Genomic DNA, 22,247 nt, shown 5'->3' with positions numbered 1-22,247 from the left:
TCACATAGCCACTTGGCACTTGGATGCAGGGCTGTCTGACTTTTTCTGTAGCCATGACTTTGCACTGTTGAGCTCAGAGCATCTATAGACATCTGTATGTGAGCAGCCTCAGGCTATAGTCTTCTAAAGTTCAAGAGATGACTAGCATTTTGCTCTTTTTAGAAGACCCAAAGCAACTGGAAACAGACTGAGAATCCAAGGCTTGAACAGATAAATAATAATCATGGAATACCAGGAAGCATAACAAATGACCCGATGCATAAGGTGGGGAAATGGTTATAATATGGAGGTAAAGAAAAAAATACTAGAATATAAACATTACTATAATATGATCCCAATTTATGTATTAGAAAAACAGAAAAGTGCCTGAAAGAAAATAACTAACAACTATGAAAGTGGAAGTTGCTCAGCTGTGTTGACTCTGCGACTCCATGGACTACATAGTCCATGGAATTCTCCAGGACAGAATACTGGAGTGGGTAGCTCTTCCTTTCTCCAGGGGATCTTACCAACTCAGGGATAGAACCCAGGTCTCCTGCATTGCAGGTGGATTCTTTACCAGATGAGCCACAAGCGAAGCCTAAGAATATTGGAGTGGGTAGCCTATCCCTTCTCCAGTGGACCTTCCCAACCCAGGAATCGAACCAGGGTCTCCTGCATTGCAGGAGGATTCTTTACCAACTGAGCTATCAGGGAAGCCAACATAACTATAACAACAACACTTAAATAACAAGTAACTAACATTTTACCCTAAAACGTTAATGGTACTCTAAATAAAACTCTAGGTAGTAGAAACACAGGAGGAATTGTATTTTCTTCATTGTGTGTTATGGATAGGCACTGTTTTATTCATGACACACACATATAAAGGAGATCCACAAACTGAACCTTAATGATGCCTGCGACAGAAGAGTCTACTTTTGAAAGGGTCCAGTAAATACTTGTTTCTGCCTCTGAAGTGAAGGCCTTTCAGTATTACTGTAATGCCTGGGGACACTTTATGCTGCAGTCACCCTGTCCTGTCTGGAATTCTGATCTTATGGTTCTACAAAGAATACATATTTTCCTTGAAATGAATATGTATATATACACACACACATGTGTGTACATATTTGATATATATAATATGGACCTCCCTGGAGATCAAGTGGTTAAGACTTCAAGCTTCCAAAGCAGGGGCATGGGTTTGACCCCTGGTCAGGGAACTAGGATACCATATGCCACATGGTATGACCAAAAAATAAGCAAAAACTATATATAATATATATTGTATAATAAATACACACTCTCTCTCTCTCTCTCTCTCTCTCTATATATATATATATATATATATATATGTCGGGGGGAGGGGAGGGGGAGGTGATGTCATATGCCATCAATGCATCTCTAAAGTCCTAAGGGAAACAAGCATTTGGGGAAGAGCGCCTACTGTATGCTGCTATGTACAGCTTCCAGGAGTATTCAAAACCCCACCTCCCACCATAGTGGCTTCCAAGACGATCTCCAGAGATAGAGACTAGAACCTAGTATGGGTTTGGAAGCCAGATATCTGTTCTGAGATTCTCACTAGGCTGAGCCAACATGTCACCACTCACTCTTGGGAGATCTAACTTCTCTAAGAACTCTGTTTGGGGCCTGACATCATCACTCCCCTGTACTCTGTGTCTCTGTTTCTACCTTACATAGTGTTTTTTTTTTTTTTTTTTGCCGGTGTAGGAACTTGGTGGCACAAGCCCCCAGGGTGACTCCAGGGCGTCTGTGGTTTGCCACTTCACAGGAGCAGAAAGGGAAAAAAAAGAATGTTGTAGAACCCAAAGAGCCACAGAAACTGAAAAGCTAATTTTTCTCATTCAAGACAAGGCTGTATATTGTCATCCTGCTTATTTAACTTATATGCAGAGTACATCATGCAGAATGCTGGGCTGGATGAATCACAAACTGGAATCAAGATGCTGGGAGAAATACCAACAACCTCAGATATGCACATGATACTACACGAATGGCAGAAAGCAAAGAGGAGCTAAAGAGCCTCCTGAAAAGGGTGAAAGAGGAGAGTGAAAAAGTTGGCCTAAAACTCAACATTCAAAAAAAAAACTGAGATCATGGCATCTGGTCCCATCACTTCATGGCAAACAGAAGGGGAAAAAGTGGAAACAGTGGCAGATTTTATTTTCTTGGGCTCCAAAATCACTGTGGATGGTGACTGCAGCCATTAAATTAAAAGATGCTTGCTCCTTGGAAGGAAACCTCTGACAAACCTAGACAGTGTATTAAAAAATCAGAGACTTTACTTTGCTGACAAAGGTCCAGATAGTCAAAGCTATGGTTTTTCCAGTAGTCATATATGGATGTGAGAGTTGGACCATAAAGAAGGCTGAGTGCCAAAGAATTGATGCTTTCGAACTGTGTGTGGTGCTAGAGAAGACTCTTGAGAGTCCCTTGGTCAGCAAGGAGATCAACGCAATCAATCCTAAAGGAAATCAATCCTGAATTTGATTTCTAATGTCTTTCATTGGAAGGACTGATGCTGAAGCTCCAATACTTTAGCTACCTGATGCAAAGAACAGACTTATTGGAAAAGACCCTGATGCTGGGAATGGTTGAGGGTAGGAGGAGAAGAGAATAAAGAAGAAGAGATGGTTGGATGACACCATCAACTTAATGGACCTGAGTTTGAATACACTCCAGGAGATGCTGAAGGACAGGGAAGTCTGGCATGCTGCAGTCCATGGGACTTCAGAATCAGATACAACTTAGCAACTGAAAACAAGCCCACACACGAGTCATTTAGTATTAATAGCTGCCTTGATTATTAGATGGGATGTTTAGGTATTGTGATGCTCATGTTCAAGGAACCCTTGTTTTACTTAACAATGGCCCAAAGCCAAGAGTACTGATGTTGACAATGTGGATACTCTCTTACTATGCCTAATTTATAAATTAAACTTTATCATAGGTAGGTACATATTAGTTCAGTTCAGTCACTCAGTTGTGTTTGACTCTTTGTGACCCCATGGACTGCAGCACACCAGGCTTCCCTGTCCATTAGCAACTCCCGGAGCTTGCTCAAACTCATGTCCATTGAGTTGGTGATGCCATCCAACCATCTCATGCCCTTCTTCTCCTGCCTTCAACCTTTCCCAGCATCAGGGTCTTTTCCAGTGAGTCAGTTCTTTGCATCAGGTGGCCGAAGTATTGGAGCTTCGGCTGTTCATCAGTCCTTCCAATGAATATTCAGGATTGATTTCCTTCAGGATTGACTGGTTTGATCTCTTTGTAGTCCAAGGTACGTATCAGTTCAGTTCAGTCACTCAGTCATGTCTGACTCTGCAACCCCATGGAGGTTGGCCTCCTGTCCATCACCAACTCCCAGAGTTTACCCAAACTCATGTCCATTGAGTTGGTGATGCCATCCAACCACCTCATCCTCTGTCATCCCCTTCTCCTCCTTTCCCAATCCTCCTCAATCTTTCCCAGCATCAGGTCTTATCCAATGAGTCAGCTCTTCACATCAGGTAGTCAAAGTATTGGAGTTTCAACTTCATCATCAGTCCTTCCAATGAACACTCAGGACTGATCTCCTTTAGGATGGACTGGCTGGATTTCCTTGCAGTCCAAGGGACTCTCAAGAGTCTTCTCCAACACCACAGTTTAAAAGCATCAATTCTTTGGCCCTCAGCTTTCTTTATAGTCCAACTCTCACATCCATACATGACCACTGGAAAAACCACAGCCTTAACTAGATGGGCCTTTGTTGCCAAAGTAATGTAGGAAAAGACATAGCCTATAAAACATTTGGTCCTATCCAGTTTTAGGCATCCACTTGCAGATAAGGGGGGACTATAGGAACTAATTTTTTAGCATCAGCCAGGCTCAGACTGGGACAGACCTTGAAGGCTGAGCCAACAGATAAATGCAGAGCATGAGGGCAAGAAAGATATCAAAGGTACTCACACCTTATATGGTTCTGGCTCTGCTTCTGCCAGTGTGAATTTGTATAAGATTCGCAGACCTGAAAGGAGCACCAAGATCCCAGTCAAACCTATTTTACAGACTCATTCATCTCTTTACCAGTCATTCAACAAATACTTATTGAACAGATATCCTTGGATCAGAAAGGGAGAGTGACTTGCCTGAGGCTAGTGACGGTAGAACACAGACCCGCATCCAAGTTAAGTACTCTTGCAACTGCATCACACAAATGAAAGACCTTCTGGATCTTCCTTGCCTTTGCAACAAAAAGTGGTGCACTAGTTCCCAATCCCTAAGATTCCTTTCAATCCTGTTTTCTATTTGTGTACATGCCAGCAAAGCCACGCTACAACTTCCCTTGTTTCCTGTTGTTTCTGTACAAGACCGGAAAGAAAATTTATCTTTCAACATGTCACCTTTTCACTTTGACAAACACTGATTTATTTTGTAATTGATGTCCCAGGAAGGCACACACCTCATCTGCTTGAATGATGACACAATTAATTAGACCAAACAAGAAAGAAAGCCCAGAACAGAGCCCAAGCTGCAGGTACTACTTACCACGAGCAGCGTACAATTTCTCAGAGCAGAGCAATTTGCAAAAGGGAAGATCAAGGAGATATTCAGGTATGTTAAACTTTCAATTTAGGCCACATCTGTGGGCCAGTAGGTTCCAAAATCTACCTTCTCCATCTAGACATAACAGCACTCTAAAATGCTAAAGAAAAATCTCTTCATGTATCACAAATGTGCAAATGTCTATTACCTGTTATGGTCACGGAGGAGGACCCTGTCTGTCTGAGACAGGAAGTGGTGATGGGGGTGTGTGGGAAGGGAATAAAAAAAGAATACTGTATGTAGAATGGGTTCTATTAGCCAGTGTGCTCCTTAAGGCTGCAAGTGACAGAAATTTAAACTGACTTTAAGAAATTAAAAAAAAGAAAGATATTTTGCTCCCAGCATGGCTGGAACTAGAGACTGCAACACAGCATAATATGGAATTTGTCTCTCTTCTCAGGATATCAGAGTTGCTTTCACTCTCAGACTCAGTGGCTGTGCAGCAAAGAGGTTACACACCCAGCCTGAGGTGGCCATCCTTAGAAAGACCTGCTTGCAAAGCTGGCCCTTGGCTGGCATGTGTGAACATGGGTTCCAGGAAGGTTGATATTAATATTATTCCCTGGTAAGAATGGCCCAATGTGTTTAAAATTGCTTATGCAAATATTATAGTTTATGATGAACACCCGCTTTCCTTTTGGGAGTCTGGGATTTTGCTATGTGCTAGAGGATGCCTGGGGCTTCCCAGGTAGCTAGGTAATAAAGAATCTGCTTGCCAATGCAGGAGACATGGGTTCGATCCCCAGGTCAGGAAGATCCCCTAGAGGAGGAAATGGCAACCCACTCTAGTATTCTTGCCTAGGAAATCCCAAGAACAGAGGAACCAGGTGGGCTACAAGAGAGTCAGAGAGACTTAATGACTAAACAACAACAAGAGAGGTGCCTACATGACCAGCCCCGAATAAAGGTCTTGGGTGCTGAGTTTCTAATGAGCTTCTCTGGTGGACAGCATTTCACACACTGCCGGAGGAATCGAGTGTGTCCCATGTGACTCCATTGGGAGAAGATTCTGGAAGCCTCAGCCTTGTTTCCCCTAGACTTCACCCCATGCACCTTTGTCTTTGCTGATTTTACTTTATGTCCTTTGCTGTAATAAGTCACAGCCATGAAATCCATTCATGTTGACTCCCACGAGTCCTCCTAACAGAACACCGAATCTAGGGGTGGTCTTGGGGACCCCTGACACAGTGGCAAAGTGACCAACAAAAGTTCCGGTCTTATCTTTTCATAGTAACAGCAACTGTAATAGAAAATCTTTCCCAAAAGTTCCAATAAAAGTTCTTGGCTTATCCTCATTAGTTGCGATGGATTCAGCTTCAGGCATACCACCACTGTGGACCAGTCAGCAGAGCCTGAGAGATGACTGTAGTCCCACTGCTAGGCAGGACAGGGTCATGCCCTTATCCCTGCAACCAGGGATAGGATCACCAACCGTTACACACACCGAAAACCAATCACGACAAGGAGAGACATCCTGCTGATGCTGGTGGAAGCGGGGTACGGATGCTGAGCAGCTGAGACAGAACTTCTACCACAGTGGAGCACAAATGGGGTGCATAATGAGGAAGCATTTGTTACATAAACATTCACCAGCAGCAGCAGCAGCAAAGAATCACAGAGCCAAGAGAGCTGAACTTCCTTGCCCTAAATATATGCTTTCTCCTTGTTTCCCACCTAATCGTCTAAACGGGGAAAGTAGGGATGAATCTCTTCTCTCGTGTACCACATCTTACTGGGACACCCATCTTTAAATGATTATGTGGTTCCATCTTACCTCCACCTTAGCTCAGGCAATGATCACTGGTTTCTTGGATTACTGACACGGCCAACTGACTGGACTCTGCTTTTGGTTTTGCGCCATCCAGCCCATCCCACCCACTGTAGCCCAGTTACCTTTCTGTCCTGAGGACATACCGGCCTGATTAGGTCACTCTTTGCCTTAGAGACTGTCAATGGGTTCTCACCATTTCCTAGAAAAACCCAAATTCCCTGGTGTGGCACGCCACGCCACACCTTCCGTGATCTAGCTCCTGCGTACTTGGCAATCTTCCCTCAGGTTCCCAATCCATCCGCCCATACTCAATTCTTTGCACAAAAAAATTCCAGCAGTAGGAGTGCCCTGAAGTTCAGACAACATGCTGTCCTGTTTCACATCATGATTTTGGTCCATTTTGCTCTCCTTGGTCCCACTTTCCCATGTGGAGATCTCCAGCCAACCCACGACCCATTTTTTCTTGTGTTGTTAGTGATGACTTTCCCAGCTCCCAGAGTTAATCTCTCCTCCCATGATGGCAGCATTGTGCTTCGTACATGCCCCTATCTCTCACTATAACCCTTTCTTACTATTTATTTGCCCTTCTGAATTCTCAACTAGAGTTCACCTTCATGAAGGCTGGTGTATCGTCTTACCCATCCTTACAGCTCAGCACTGACTTTGAGAAGGACAAGGAGCACTGCTTAAAAACCTAAGGACTAAATCCACAAATGAAAAAGACAGGCTGAGGGCTGAGGCTGTGGCTCTCCCACTTACCCGGCAGATGATGTGGGTGTGTTGTTTAACTTTTGTAAGCATTAGCTCTCCCTCTTGTAAGACGCAGATTGGACTAGCCATCTGTCAGGACTGTTGTGAGGATGAAAGGAGCTAATGTATATGGAACATCCAGGTGCACGCAGAATCTGGACTGCATCAGGCATCTCATCAAAGCAAGGTATCCCCCAAATGTACCAAACTCTTCAAGATATTAATAATAATAAGGGAAACTGGGTGCAAGGTATATGGGGACTCTGTACTAACTTCATATTTTTTCTGTAAATAATAAACTGTTTCAAAGATTTTTAAAGTTCACTTAAATAAGAAAAAAGCAAGTTCCATCTCTGCCAACCAACCCTTCCCTCCCTTCCTTCTTTCCAAAAATCCTTCAAAGGATGCCTCTTTTTAAAAAATATTCTAGTATCACATCATTCTCCTCCCTGCCCCAGAAAATGGATTATTGGGTAGATTTGGGAAATCCTTTTTTAATCTTTTAAGCATTTTTGCCATCATGGGATATGATCTTTTGATATCTAAGCCATAAAGAAGAGACGCCTCAAAATTGCCACACCTTCTCTGTCCTGAGACCCATCAAAAGGCAAACAAGAAAACAGAAACCCAAGCTTCCTGGTCAAATGGAGATGGTGGATAATGAAAAAAAATGTCCTTCTGCTTCTCGGGAAGCTGGTGATTTCACTCCGTCCTGTGCTGGCTGACAGTGTTCCCTTCAACAGCCCCTCCATCCATCTCAATAAGGACTCAGCACACACAACCCTGCCCACTACATTCTCCAGATGCGCAAGCCCAGTGCACCGCATGGAGAAGAGAACAGCCATTTGTCTTCCCTGACAGGCCACGTCCGTCCTTGTCACATATTAGATGCTGCTAATAATCTATGTGTACGTGTTTAGGAGAAAAAAAAAAGTGTCCTTGCAATAGTCACAGAATGACATGATTTCCTCTCTTCACAAGTATGGAGATGAGCAGCATGTTGGCTCTTCTTTTGAGGGAAAAATAATAAATTCCAGAGGGTCCTACCCAAATTTATGGCTAAGAATGCATTTGCGTCAGGTCAATTCAATCATGCCTTCCCTTGGTATCGAGTTTCCTTCCAGGTACAAGGGAATGAAGGCATTATAAAGAAGGCTGAGCACTAAAGAATTGATGCTTTTGAACTATGGGGCTGGAGAAGACTCTTGAGAGTCTCCTGGACAGCAAGGAGATCAAACCAGTCAATCCTAGAGAAAATCAATCCTGAATATTCATTGGAAGGACTGAAGCTGAAACTCCAGTACTTTGGCCACCTGATGCAAAGCGCCAACTCATTGGAAAACACCCTGATGCTGGGAAGGATTGAAGGCAGAAGGAGAAGGCAACAGGAGAGGACAAGACTGTTGGATAGCATCACCGATTCAATGGACATGAATTTGAGCAAACTCTGGGAGGCAGTGGAGGACAGAGGAGCCTGGTGTACTGCAGTTCATGGGGTCACAAAGAGTCAGATACAACTTAGCTACTTACAACAAATTCATCTTCTGAAGGACGAAATTCACTAGTGGCTATTCAACTATCTGTAGCCCTAAGAGAGGAAAAAATTCACAGATCAAGCATCTTGGAAGCTAGCGTTGAGCATAAAAAAGAGGGACAGGAAGTCTGAAGTGCACACAGTAGAAGCTTGAGCATAGGGTTGACTCTGAAAGTCATTCATTAAGGGCACATGGTAAGGGGGTCTCCAAGATGTGAACCAATAAACAAGCAGCAGAAAGTTCAGATTTCATTTCTTCTTTGGCACTGGCCATTATCAACCACGTAAAGCAGCACCACCAGCACTGGACATCCTATACCTTTTTCAAAAATCAGTAATGGAACCACTAAGGAAGTGGTTCACAACAGAGAAAGACTGTCCTTCAGGGGACACTTGCAGATGCCTGGAGATATGTTTGCTTGTCACAACTGGGGAAGGGGGTGCAACTGGCATCTAGTGAGTAGAGGCAAGGGATGACAGGACAGCCCCCCATAATGATGAATTACCCAACTTCAAATGTCAAGAGCACCGAGGTGGAGAAACCTTGCGTGAAAGCTGCTGCTGCTGCTAAGGCGCTTCAGTCGTGTCCGACTCTGTTCGACCCCATAGATGGCAGCCCACCAGGCTCCCCTGTCCCTGGGATTCTCCAGGCAAGAACACTGGAGCGGGTTGCCATTTCCTTCTCCAATGCATGAAAGTGAAAAGTGAAAGTGAAGTTGCTCAGTCGTGTCCGACTCTTCTCGACCCCATGGACTGCAGCCTACCAGGCTCCTCCATCCGTGGGATTTTCCAGGCAAGAATACTGGAGTGGGGTGCCATTGCCTTCTCTGAATGCATGAAAGCAATGGTAGCCAAAGCATTGGTGCTGTCCAGACTGCTGGTAGGAGATGGGAGGGGCCTTGGAGTTGCACAGTTTGCGAAGACACCACAGGTAATTAATTCTGATACTGAAAGCCTCCACCCTGCAATTCAGAATTACTGCTCAGAGAACACAATTGCAAATGACCATTAGCTGCTTGACTAGCATATGCCTGTTAATCTGATTTGGTATTTCACTAATATAGACTTGGAACAGAGCTAACCCTCAGGGAAGACCCCTTTGGCCCAGATACTTATAGAACAAAAAGAACAAAAAACCTTCTTTTCTGAGCATGTGATTCTCAAGATGGGCTTTGTCTCTAACTCCATAAATTTATTTTTTTAATTTTTTTTTTTTGATGTGGACCACTTTTAAAGTCTTTATTGAATTTGTTACAGTATTGCTTCTGTTCTTTGTTCTGATTATTTGGCTATGAGGCATGTGGGACCTGAGCTCCCTGACTAGGGATCAAACTGGCACTCCCTGCATTGGAAGGTGAAGCCTAACCACTGGATTGCCAGGGAAGTCCCTTCATAAACTGATTCAGTAAGTATTTGCTTCTTGCCTCTTCCTGCTACTTGGTCTGCATCTGCTACTTGGTCTGCATGTCTCTCACAGTTACCCCCACTAAGTCTTCAGTACCTTTATTTGATCCTGCCCCACCTTCTCATCTCTTAATTCCCCCAGAATGACCTAGGACAGCCCATGCATCCAGGCACCCACAGGGGCTACATTCACGATCAAAATTTCCTTCACTCAAGGTAGCTGATATCAGAAAAATATTAGAAAAGCAACTGAAGTGAGTAATTCACATTAATGGCAGGTAACCCCAAAATGTTCCCCGGAAGTGTCTGATATTTTTCAAATAAGGATGAATTAGTCACATGAATTTCTACTGCATCAGGCCTTAGATTGCATAACTTGTGCAACCAGTACCAAGTAGGTGTTCAGTAAACATTTATCGAGTGTCTGAATGAGCAAGAAAATACCTTTGGACAGAGGAACTCCCTATAGTTTTAATCTTTAAATTTATCATTATTTCTCCCTGAAATTAAAAAAAAAAAATCCTGTGGGCCTGTCAGGAGGTGGTAACCATTCTAACTGTGAGACTCAGGGTATTTACCAGAAATGGCAATAGCACAAGGTTCCAGGGCCCTATGGTCACACAATAAAAGGTCCTCAAGGGGACCCTAAGATCTGAGACCCTAAGATCCTTCTCTCTCACTGATTCTAATCAGCCTCCCAATTCAGTCTTCCTTGTCTAGCCCAGAACTCAACCCACCCTCCATTTTCCCTCCAGCACTCTAAGACAAAAGGAAAACCTAGAGAAACAATACTGATAAAAATAGCAGTGGCATATTTTCTAGATTCTAAGGGGACACTGATATAGCAAAACATTTTCTAGGAGAAAAAGATCAACAGTCAAGGGGCTTTGTTAAGTCACATCTCAGTTTCAGAAACTGTAAAATGTGAAAAAATCTGCATCAAAAAGTGAGATAATTTACCAGATCTCTGCAAAGGACTAGGTGAGTTACATCTTTTGTTTCTGAAATATTATTTCTATTAAAACTGAAGTGTAAATTGCAGGGGAGAGCCGGGCCTCCACTCAGGTCCTAGAACCTCACACTCCATGGTCTCTGCTCTCCCCACTGAGACACACAGTTGGTGAGCTCCCATCAGGACAAAATCTTGATTCTTCTTCTTACATGACCTTCCTCCCAAGCCCCCATCCTCATTAAAAAATTTTTTTTATCATTTAGCTTTTTTAAAAAAAAACACAACTTTTTATTTTGTATTGGAGTATAGCCAATTAACAATGTTGTGATAGTTTCAGATGGACAGCAAGGGGACTCAGCCATTCATATTCACGTACCCATTCTCCCCCAAACTCCCCTCTTACCCCGGCTGTCACGTAACATTGAGCAGAGTTCCCTGTGCTCTACAGTATATCCTTGTTGGTTATCCGTTTTAAACACAGCAGTATGTGCAGGCAACCAGAAGTTTGTTCTCTAAGTTTGTAAGTGCTTTTCTGTTTTCTAAGTTCAAGTGTATCATTTCATTTTAGATTTCACATATAAGGGATGTCAAACTTATTTTTGACATTCCTTCTCTGACTTACTTTCTCCTTCTCTGACTTATTTCACTCAGGATGACCATCTCTAGGTCTAACCATGTTGCTGCATATGGCATTATTTCCTTCTTTTTAATGGCTGAGCAATATTGCATTGTATAATTGTATCCCCCACCCCGCCCCCACCACCCCATCCTCATCTTGATCGAGGATATCTGGGGAAATTTTCTTACTCGTAGAGGACTAACACCGTCTCATCTAAGATGAAGATTTTCCCATCCTGACTCTTTTAGGTAGGCAGACAGCTGTCTTACTGTGACGACAGTAAAATGACTCTCATATATTTGAAACAGCAGCAATGACACACTGCTGGTCCTTCCTCTGCATCAGGCGCCGTTCTGAGACCTTTTTACGTCTCATTTCACATCACCCTCACCACGTCATCATCCCCACTCTGCCAGTAAGAAACAGGTCCAGAGACGTGAGTAGTGCCAAGGTTAGAACGGCGGTGAGGGAATGGGTGGGAGGCAGCCTTAGGAAAGGCCCTGGACGTCTATGTCCAGCAGCTCCGGGAGTGGACCCTTGAGCTGAACGAGGATGAGGTGGAAGACATACCTCACAGGACTCCAGAAACTTCTCTTTCTTTCTTTTCCCTAGGTGACTCATAGTGTCTCTCTAGCTCACTTCATAGAGAGCCTGCATCCCTGTGCATGAAGGAAATTCACACAGTGGACAGAGGTCCCTTTGCCCCATCGGGGGACCCTGGGGAGCATGGGCGTGGCTGTCCTGTCCCATCCCATGAGTCATGCAGACAGGGCAATCAGGACGTGGTTGGCTTGGTGACACAGTGGTAACTAGACGCAGGAACTGACATTGCTCACTGGGTGTGAGCTGCACCGTCAGGGTCTCCTGACACAATCAGGGTGCACTCCATGGCCCTTTCTCCCGAGAAGTATGCTCCCCGTCCTTGCTAATCCCAGCCTGCCAATCACACCTCCCCCAGCCTTTGGATGTGCTGACCCCCACCTGCCATCACCCAATGAACCTCCCATTGGATCAACAGCAGATCCAGCCAGCCACCCTCCCTTCAGGGCTGGGAACCACAGCATCGGCACCCCTGGATTCTATACCTGGAAATCAGAAAAGGAAACTATCATAGCCCAAAGGGAACACTTTAATAAAATAGCTTTGTTTTCATTCCAAAAATCAATCACCTAAAGATACCTCCAGCCCAGACTCTTTTGTAAGATCCAGACCTATTCATTCCATCTGCACACGCCCAACACGGAATCCGTCACCTGGGGCCATCCACTCCACTCCCGCCTTCGTCTCTCTTGGACATCACCTGCTGCCCCCAAGGGCAACATCCTGCTGTAAGTCCACTGTCATATCTTGCTTGGACCACAGCAGTAGACAACCTCCCACCTGCTGCCAAAACTTTCTTTCAAGGCACTGGTTTCCTGGTTCATCTTATAGAACAACCCCACGCTGCAGCCAAAGGAGCCTTTTCAAATCTGAAAATCTTAGCATCCTTTTCTGTACCTAAAACTCTCAACTGGTTTTCAGTTACCTTTAGATAAAAACCAAAGCTGCACTTGATAAAACCTTTTGTGGTTCTCTTGCCTTATTTCCTATTCTGCAAACCTGGAATCACGTTTTATCTGTTCATTTAAGGAGCACCTGCCAGGTATTGTTCTAGGTGCTGGGAAATCGTCAGGAAGAAGACAAAGACCCCTGCCCTCAAGGTACGTATGTATTAGCTGGAAAGACACAGAATAATCAGGTAAAGCCAGCCAGGTCCTTGGTATCTGGGAGTCTGTGTGGCTGCCTGGGTGGAGCAGAACAATCTTAATAAGCAATTATGGACTAGATTAGAAGATGATGGGTGCAGTAAAAAATAGGAAAGAACAGTGTGAGAGGGATAGGATGGTATCCCAGGTTGCAGGATTAAAGGGGCCAGTTGGCGGAAATCTTGAGAGAAGCTGAGCTTGGAGCAAAACCTTAAAGGGAGTTCTGGCAGCAAGACAGGGAGGGACCTAGGGGACTAGCATTCCCAGCACGGGGACATCAGAGCAAATGACCAAGGCAGGGCCCGCCTGGTCTGTTTGAGGAACAGACTGCAGTGTGTTTCAGTGTCTGCACGGCTCTCTCTCTGGACCTCTGGCCTCTGGATACTGCATCCCTTCTAAGCGGGGCCATCAGGCTAATGTTGCCATTGCTTCTTCCCTTCACAAGCCTCCCTGGCCTGGACTGCTGCTGCTGCTTTGTCGCTTCAGTCCTGTCTGACTCTTTGGGACCCTTTGGACTATAGCCCACCAGGCTCCTCTGTCCATGGAATTCTCCAGGCAAGAGTTACTGGAGTGGGTTGCCATTCCCTTCTCCAGGGGCCCTTCCTGACCCAGGGATCAAACCTGGGTCTCCTGCATTGCAGGCAGATTCTTTGCTGTTTGAACCATCAGGGAAGCCCCTTGGCCAAGGCTGCTGCTGCTAAGTCGATTCAGTCGTGTGTGACTCTGTGTGACCCCAGAGACGGCAGCCCACCAGGCTCCCCCATCCCTGGGATTCTCCAAGCAAGAACACTGGAGTGGGTTGCCATTTCCTTCTCCAATGCATGAAAGTGAAAAGTGAAAGTGAAGTCGTGTCTGACTCTTAGTGACCCCATGGATTGCAGCCCACCAGGCTCCTCCATACATGGGATTTTCCAGGCAAGAGTACTGGAGTGGGGTGCCATTGCCAAGGCACCCTCAAATGTGATTCTACTTCACCGTCAATTCTGCCTTTCAAGGTACTTTCCACATTTTAATGTAACTGTGAGTTCAGTTGGATCTAGAATCTAGTGGTTAAACACCTAGTAGGCTCTGAGGTCAGCCTGGGGTCGGCCTGGCTTCCATCCAGGCTCCACCACGGCCTCGTGCAGGCTGTAGGGTCTCAGGCAAGACACTTAGAGACTTTTGAGGGGGAAACAAGATAGTCTGGCTCCTGACACAGAAAAAAAACAGCTGATAGGAATTAGCAACACGGGGGCAGGTCTGGGTCTGTGTGACTTACTATTTTTATCCCCAGGGCCAAGGACAGGTCCAAGGGCTCAAAAGATAATGAATTAATGAATGAGTGACCAAATAGATGTGGAAGGTGGGGTTGGAGGAACAGGGAAGAAGGGATGCGGGAAGGTCCCACACAAAGGTTCTAAGAGGGTCCAAAAACCCCTTCAAGGCAAGTGATTAAAACCACAGAAGTTCTTAAATGTCTTTTCAAAAACAATACTTCCAAAGTTCTTCATATTTGGCCTTTTTACATTATTGTACACTTTACAGCTGCCCCATGGCTTTGTGGGCAAAGTTGCAAGGTAATGGAGCAGACACCCATTAATGGTATCTGCTGTTACCCCACACCTGCTGGCAGGAGTCCTTAGAGAAAATGGAACATGGGAAGAATAATGCAAACTATCTGTGCATTTCCTGCAAGGACCCTGCTGGCATTGTTCTTGGCTCACTGAGGCCCAGAGGAGTCAAGTAACCTGCCTGTAGTCACAGAGTCTCCAGAGGGGCTCTAGTTCTGGCTTATTCTACTGGACCATGATGAATACATGCGGAGACTTCCTAGAGCTCACAGCTACTTTAAAGAGGGTGTCCTGGAACTTCGCAAGCTGGGCCAGTATTCTGCAGATGGAGGTTTTATTTCTCAAATCTGGGGAAAATCACACTTCCTTATGCCTTTGATTCTGCCCCCATGCCAGTTGGAGTAGACTTGATCAGGATGCAGAGACAGGCAAATGCCACGGAGGCGATGACCACAGCAGAGACTGAGGCTGGTCTAAGTCCTTACTAAAAAGCTCTTTACTAGGTTCTCCATGTAATGAGTTTAGGCAAGGGGGATTTCACAGCATCCTTAAGGAGTCAAGTCTATATGAGACTGAACACTAGAGTCACTGCAGCCCAGATAAACTAGGTGTTCCAGACCAGAGAAAACCCAGCAAGGCCAAATGGCATCAATGTCACTCAAAAGGTTTACAGTGAAACATATCAACTGCGATTACCTTTATGAGAGGGGAACCTTCCCTCCTGGATCAGAGTGTTCCACATTTATGGGTCTGTCCTAAGGGACTTCCTTCCTATTCCATGAACTGGCTTCTAATCATTCCATTTAGAAAAAATAATCTCTCTCTCTCTCTCTCACACACACACCCCTATACTAAAGAGCGCCATATGGAAAAGAGAAGAGCTTACTTACTTTTCATTTCCTTATTTCCCCAGAAAAGTTAGGGCGGGCATGGGAAAACCTCAGACGCTTGTTACACTCCTTTGCTGGTGATAGGTAAACACATACACAGTACCCCTTGTTTGTGAGCTCCTTGAAGGCAGGTGCCCTGTTCTAACAACAGCATCTAATAGATTCCTCTGCACTGTGGGGGCCTGACTAATGCTCGAAATGAACCAACGAGAGGATGAGCAAATAAAATGCAGCCCATTAACTGAACTCCTTGCAGTCAAACTTCCCTGGCCCTGACCTTGGCCCACATACTCTGCTCTGCCCCAGGAGCTGCCTTGAGTCTCTGAGCCCTCCAAATCCACGTCCTTGGGTCATCTCCGGGAGCAGCAAGAGCCTTGGATGCCTTCCCATCCACGGGGATATGGGGGTGGGCGGGCTTAACACCAGATTATTACTGTGCTTGTGACTGGTGACAGAACCCTACCAGCGCTGTGGCAGGTCCTCGCTGGGACAGAATAGATGTGATTTCCCAGTGACAGGTTACCTTTAGGGACCACCTGTCCCTGGGATCTTGCTGGGTTACACTCATCCAGGAGAGACTTGCAGCTCTGAATGCATATGGCAGGCTGAGTTTCTCGGGAAGTAGACGCGGGAATGGGAGTGAGCCCGCTGGGGGTTAACTTAGGGAGAATTCTCAGGACAACATCTATGAAAGGAGTGGCATGCCAGCAGGACTGGGCACAGGGAGAAATGGGGCTGCCAGGCAGACGCCAGTGGATCCTGCAAGATATCACATGCATTAGTCAGTCCATGGGGTGGGGTGTGGCCCCGGGCAAGGTGACTCTCTTCACCTGAGACCACTCCCCAAAGAGGGCTGAGAGCAGAGCCCACCTGCAGGCAGTCTTCCAGCAGCTGGAGGAATGAGCCTTTCCTCCCAAAGGGGAATGTGAGTGTCTACCACACACAATCACTACTCTCATCCTGCAAGACAGACATGATCATCACCTCTACAGTCACATGGTCCCAGCTGGAGGTGGAGTTCCCTTCCTCCATGGGAGGTGGTGACTCTCCCTCCCCTTCACTTTTCATCAGCCAAGGCCCAGTGGGTGACTTCTTATAGCCGGTGATCCCTGGCGGGGATGCAACAATGCCTGCTGAATAAATACATCACTGAATACTGAAGGTCAGCACTGAAATAGGAATAAAATGCCACATAACTATAGAAAAAAAAGTCCCTAATGAGTGCAGTGTAATCAGGAAAAAACAAAAACAAATAGATGTGATGGGGGACTTGAAAAGAGATGCTCAGGGAAGACAACACACACATGCACTGCGGTCTCAGCTCCAAGTGGAACCTTGCATCCCACCAAGCTTCTGTTCCTTTATTTGTGAACTAAAACAGATCAAAACATTCTATGAAGAAGAGATCGGAAAGCTGAGACATGCTCTGTTTCAACAGTCTATTAGTGTCATTATTGACATGAATAAGGAAAGTTTTGATCCTGACAAGGAAAAGAGCCAAGGGTCAGAGTGTTTTGCCCCCGTGGTGTGCTGAGGACTTTTTTCAATTATCCCAAAGCTGGGAGGCTCCCAGAAGGAAGCAGGCAGAGACTGGAGTGGGTGAGGAATTTACTCTTCTGTCAGTGAATGGAAACAGAAACCAACTGGAATAGCCCGTGATTCTTGAGAATGCTGTGATTTAAAATCACTAAGCAATATTTCACCTTCAGAGGATAAGGAGCTATAGAGAAGAGGCAGGAGGGATTTTAAACACAGAAGCCAGAGTGCAAAAGTCAGGAAAAAAAAAAAAAAAAAAAAAACACCGCTAGGTTTATCTCTCAATGTATTTGTCTAATATTGAGAATATAAAACTAATATCATAATTTAAAGGATGACACCTGGTAGAGGGTATTAAAATAATAGTAGGGTTTGTGCCTGCCACTTCTCTCATGAATCCACACCAGTTATAAACACTGATTGTCCTCACAATTTCCCACCTGATACTCACACATACCTTGGGGCAGTGACAAGAGTTAACAATAAAAACTACGAAGAAACTGACTAGAAAGAACCTCTTAGAAAGCCAAACTTACATACTTCTTTAAATGATAAACCATCAACTTTTTAATGAAAGAAAAAGTCATAAGAACATTTTCAAACACTCTATAATGAATACCCATCACCACCATCTCACAGGCTTTCTCAGCAATCAAAGTATCATTTGATAAAAAGGGAAAACCGATAAATGTGCGTCTCCACACAAAGAAGCCAACACTCAATTATGGGCACACAAAATACACACATTTGATATCTGTCTCTTACAAAGCAATTCAACAACCCTCAATTGGGTTCTTCCTATGAACACAGATCTTACTTTTTCAATTATTAAAGACATACAAGCCAATCCCTGTTTTCCTCTAACAAGTACCAAGTGAGAGGAGAACTGATGCTCACCTCTATTTATAATTCCTTGTCTATTTCATTAGCATGACCTCATTAAGAGTTGCCCTCACATTAAAAAAAAAATACAATTGCTATTCTCGTTATGTCATTTGACACCTTCAGATATCAGGGGAAAAAAAAAAAAGAGCTACAATTACCTTTGAACTTGTGGAACACAGCCCAGAGCTCGGCAATGTCTGTTGCAAAGGTGATGTCTGTGTCAAGGACGATGACCCTCTCCAGGTTGGCAGGAAGAGTCTTGGTGAGGACGAGCTTCATCAGACCATAAATCCCAGAGTAGTGTTTGTTGGGGATCCAGGAAACTTCAGACTAGACAGGGAAGTGAAGAGAAAGAGTAGGAGAAAGCAAAAAAAAAAAAAAAAAAAAAATCACTACATTTAATTTTTTTGTACAAGCATTATAAATAGTGCCTGGCACATAAAAAGGTTCCAATAAAAATTGTTGAGTAAATGAATGAATGTTTTCTTAAAGATTTATTCATGTAATTTACAGTTTGGCTTGTGAAGTTCTTTTGGAAGAAAAATGTACCTGAATCAAGGGAGAAGGAGAGTAATGTTTTTGAAATAACTACCCTATGCAAATACTACACTCAGATATTTTAAAATAAGATTACTGTTATTATAGAAATTATATAGGCTCATTGGAGAAAATAATATTCACAAAATAAATAAAAGTTTCAAAAATTGAATCATACTGTATATATTTTTGCAACCGATGTCTAATTGTTCCTGGATAGATATATTTCTTAAAGTCTTATTCCATTTCTGTGTCATTAAAAATGACTACTTAATAGTATCATTAAGGCGTACACTTTTCTTGCCTGGAAAATTCCATACACAGAGGAGCCTGGCAAGCTACAGTCCATGGGGTCCCAAAGAGTCAGACACGACCGAGCAACTGAGAACATACAAGAGCAAACAAAGGAACAACCAATGTCCCTCAGGTGGTGGGAACATCAGCGAGTCACACACCTTAGTACCATTTGATGATACTACTAATGATACTACTAGTACTACGACTAGTACTAATGATAATGAAGGCTAACAGTAATACTGAACACCAGTGTGATGAAAGCTTCCAGAAGCACAGGTCATTTATGAAGACCCTATGGACAGGGTATTGTCTCAGCTGCCACGGGAATCTCCATGGAAGCCAAAGTACACTTGTTTTCAAGAAATGAACATTTGGAATGGAACCCTTTAATGGAAAATGTGGTCACATCATAAAAATTCCAAAAAATATTCTCCCTTTTGGTCCTTATAATTCCATTCGAGGACACACTTTTTTTTTTTTTTAAAGTCACGCTTAAGAACGAGATCAAAGTTTTATTCCTGAAGTTCATCACCATGTCATAAAAGTAAATAAATAGCAACAATCCAAATGCCGAAAAATTAAACAGTTAATATAAACAAAGTATTTAAAAAATTTGATAAGGGACTTTCCCAGTGGTACAGTGATTAAGACTCCACACTCCCAATGCAGGGGACCCCAGGTTCGATCCTTGGTCAGGGAACTAGAACCCATATACCCTAAGATCCCACATGCCATAGGTAAGAGCCGATATTTGTTGTTTAATTACTAAATCGTGTCCAACTCTTTGTGACCCCATGGACTGTAGCCCACAAGGTCCCTCTGTCCATGAGATTTTCCAGGCAAGATTACTGGAGTGGGTTGCCATTTCATTTCCTTCTCAACAAAGAGACTTCATGCTGTGGCTAAAGAAAAAAAAAAACAAAAAAAACCCCTGCATGTCACAACTAAAAACTGATGCAGACAAAAAACATTGATAGCACACTGTGCAGTTGTTACAAGCAATATAGACTAAGATGAAATGAAAAGAAACTGACATGTTAAAAGTAAAAAAAAAAAATAAAAAAAGGAAGCTTAAAAATTGCTTTTGCTTATTAACTACTAGATATAATCAAACAATACGAAAACATATCCACTCAGATTAATGCAGAGAAAAAAGAAATGGAAGCACAGCATCAAACCACTGACATCAATCATTTGGGGGATGATAGGAGTACAGTCTCTCTCTATAGATAGATATAGATATGAAAAATTGCTCAGTCGTGTCTGACTCTTTGAGACCCCATGGATCGTAGCCTGCCAGGCTCCTCTGTCCACAGAATTCACCAGGCAAGAATATTGGAATGGGTAGCCATTCTCTTCTCCAGGGGATCTTCCCAATCCAGGGATTGAACCAGGGTCTCCTGCATTGTAGGCAGATTCTTTACTATCTGAGCCACCAGAGAAGCCCCAGATACAGATATACATACATTCATACATATATGTGTGTGTGTGTGTGTATATATATATATATATATATATATTCAGGTTACATACACACATTTAATCTATACTTGCCAACTTTAAAAATTATCAACTACTAATGTTGTAAAGAAAAACTAAGTGTGACAGTCTTCATTTTAAACATATAAGGATCCAGTGATGGGAAACCGGAGTGTATGAAGTCAGTTTAAGAAAGCTATCAGAAAGGACCTTCTCTGATAACCCATATGACCCATTCCATTTCTCACACCTACTCCATGCTGTTTTCATCTCCAATTTGTTTGAAAATACAATTTTAGCTATTCCTTATTCTCAGTTTTGCAATGGCTCTTTGCATTAAGTGAGTACAATTTTGAGCAGAAAAAAAGAAAACATAAACTGAACTCTTCACCATGTGTCAATTTCAAGAGAAAGAACCATTGACTGCCTACAACCTGTCACCTTGTTCCTGGGTAGCATGGAGGAGGGAAAAAAGAAACAAAAGTTCAAATCTGGACTCTAGCCCCACAGGAAGGGTTGATCTCCCTAAGCCTTGGTTTCTTTATCAGTAAAAATGGAGCTGCTGCTACATCACAGTTCAGTTCAGTTGCTCAGCTGTGTTCGACTCTTTGCAATCCCATGAACGGCAGTATGCCAGGCCTCCCTGTCCATCACCAACTCCCGGAGTTCACCTAAACCCATGTCCATTGAGTCGGTGATGCCATCCAATCATCTCATCCTCTGTCGTCCCCTTCTCCTCCTGCCTTCAATCTTTCCCAGCATCAGGGTCTTTTCAAATGAGTCAGCTCTTCGCATCAGGTGGCCAAAGTATTGGAGTTTCAGCTTCAACATCAGTCCTACTAATGAATACCCAGGACTGATCACTTTTAGGATGGACTGGTTGGATCTCCTTGCAGTACAAAGGACTCTCAAGAGTCTTCTCCAACACCACAGTTCAAAAGCATCAATTCTTCAGCACTCAGCTTTCTTTATAATCCAACTCTCACATCCATACATGACCACTGGGAAAACCATAGCCTTGACTAGATGGACCTTTGTTGACAAAGTAATGTCTCTGCTTTTCAATATGCTGTCTAGGTTGGTCATAACTTTCCTTCCAAGGAGTAAGCGTCTTTTAATTTCATGGCTGCAATCACCATCTGCAGTGATTTTGAAGCCCAGAAAATAAAGTCAGTCACTGTTTCCAGTGTTTACCCATCTATCTGCCTGGACATGTAACAACAGACTGGTTCCAAATAGGAAAAGGAGTATGTCAAGGCTGTATATAGTCACCATGCTATTTAACTTACATAACTTGTATGCAGAGTACATCATGAGAAATGCTGGGCTGGATGAAGCACAACCTGGAATCAAGATTTCTGGGAGAAATATCAATAACCTCAGATATGCAGATGACACCACCCTTATGGCAGAAAGCGAGGAAGAACTAAAGAACCTCTTGATGAACGTGAAAGAGGACAGTGAAAAAGCTTAAATTAAAGCTTAAAGCTCAACATTCAGAAAACTAAGATCATGGCATCCAGCATAGCAAATAGATGGCTAATGTAAAAACTGAAGGAGTTTAAAGGACTCAACTGCTTGGTACACAAAAGATCCTCAGCAAATGTGGTCCCACCCTTCATCCCGATTCTCTCTCCCCATTTCCAGTATGTACATAGCTATGCTTGGGTTTGATCTCTGGGTGAGGAAGATGCCCTGGAGAAGGCAA

General features: G+C 43.8%; 1 protein-coding gene across 3 annotated transcripts in view; it reads right to left on the bottom strand.

The window, feature by feature from the left end:
* The window catches only part of LARGE1 (LARGE xylosyl- and glucuronyltransferase 1), a 609,285-nt gene that overhangs the window by 233,627 nt on the left and 353,411 nt on the right, over positions 1–22,247 (bottom strand). For all 3 annotated transcript variants that reach the window (XM_027541848.1, XM_027541849.1, XM_027541850.1), the window contains exon 6: positions 18,385–18,556. In XM_027541848.1, coding sequence (XP_027397649.1) covers positions 18,385–18,556 — 172 coding nt within the window. The remainder of the gene's footprint in view (positions 1–18,384; positions 18,557–22,247) is intronic.

Source organism: Bos indicus x Bos taurus, chromosome 5 (genome assembly GCF_003369695.1).
Source record: "Bos indicus x Bos taurus breed Angus x Brahman F1 hybrid chromosome 5, Bos_hybrid_MaternalHap_v2.0, whole genome shotgun sequence".
Classification (NCBI taxonomy): Eukaryota; Metazoa; Chordata; class Mammalia; order Artiodactyla; family Bovidae; genus Bos; species Bos indicus x Bos taurus.
This window is presented reverse-complemented; position numbering and strand designations above follow the sequence as displayed.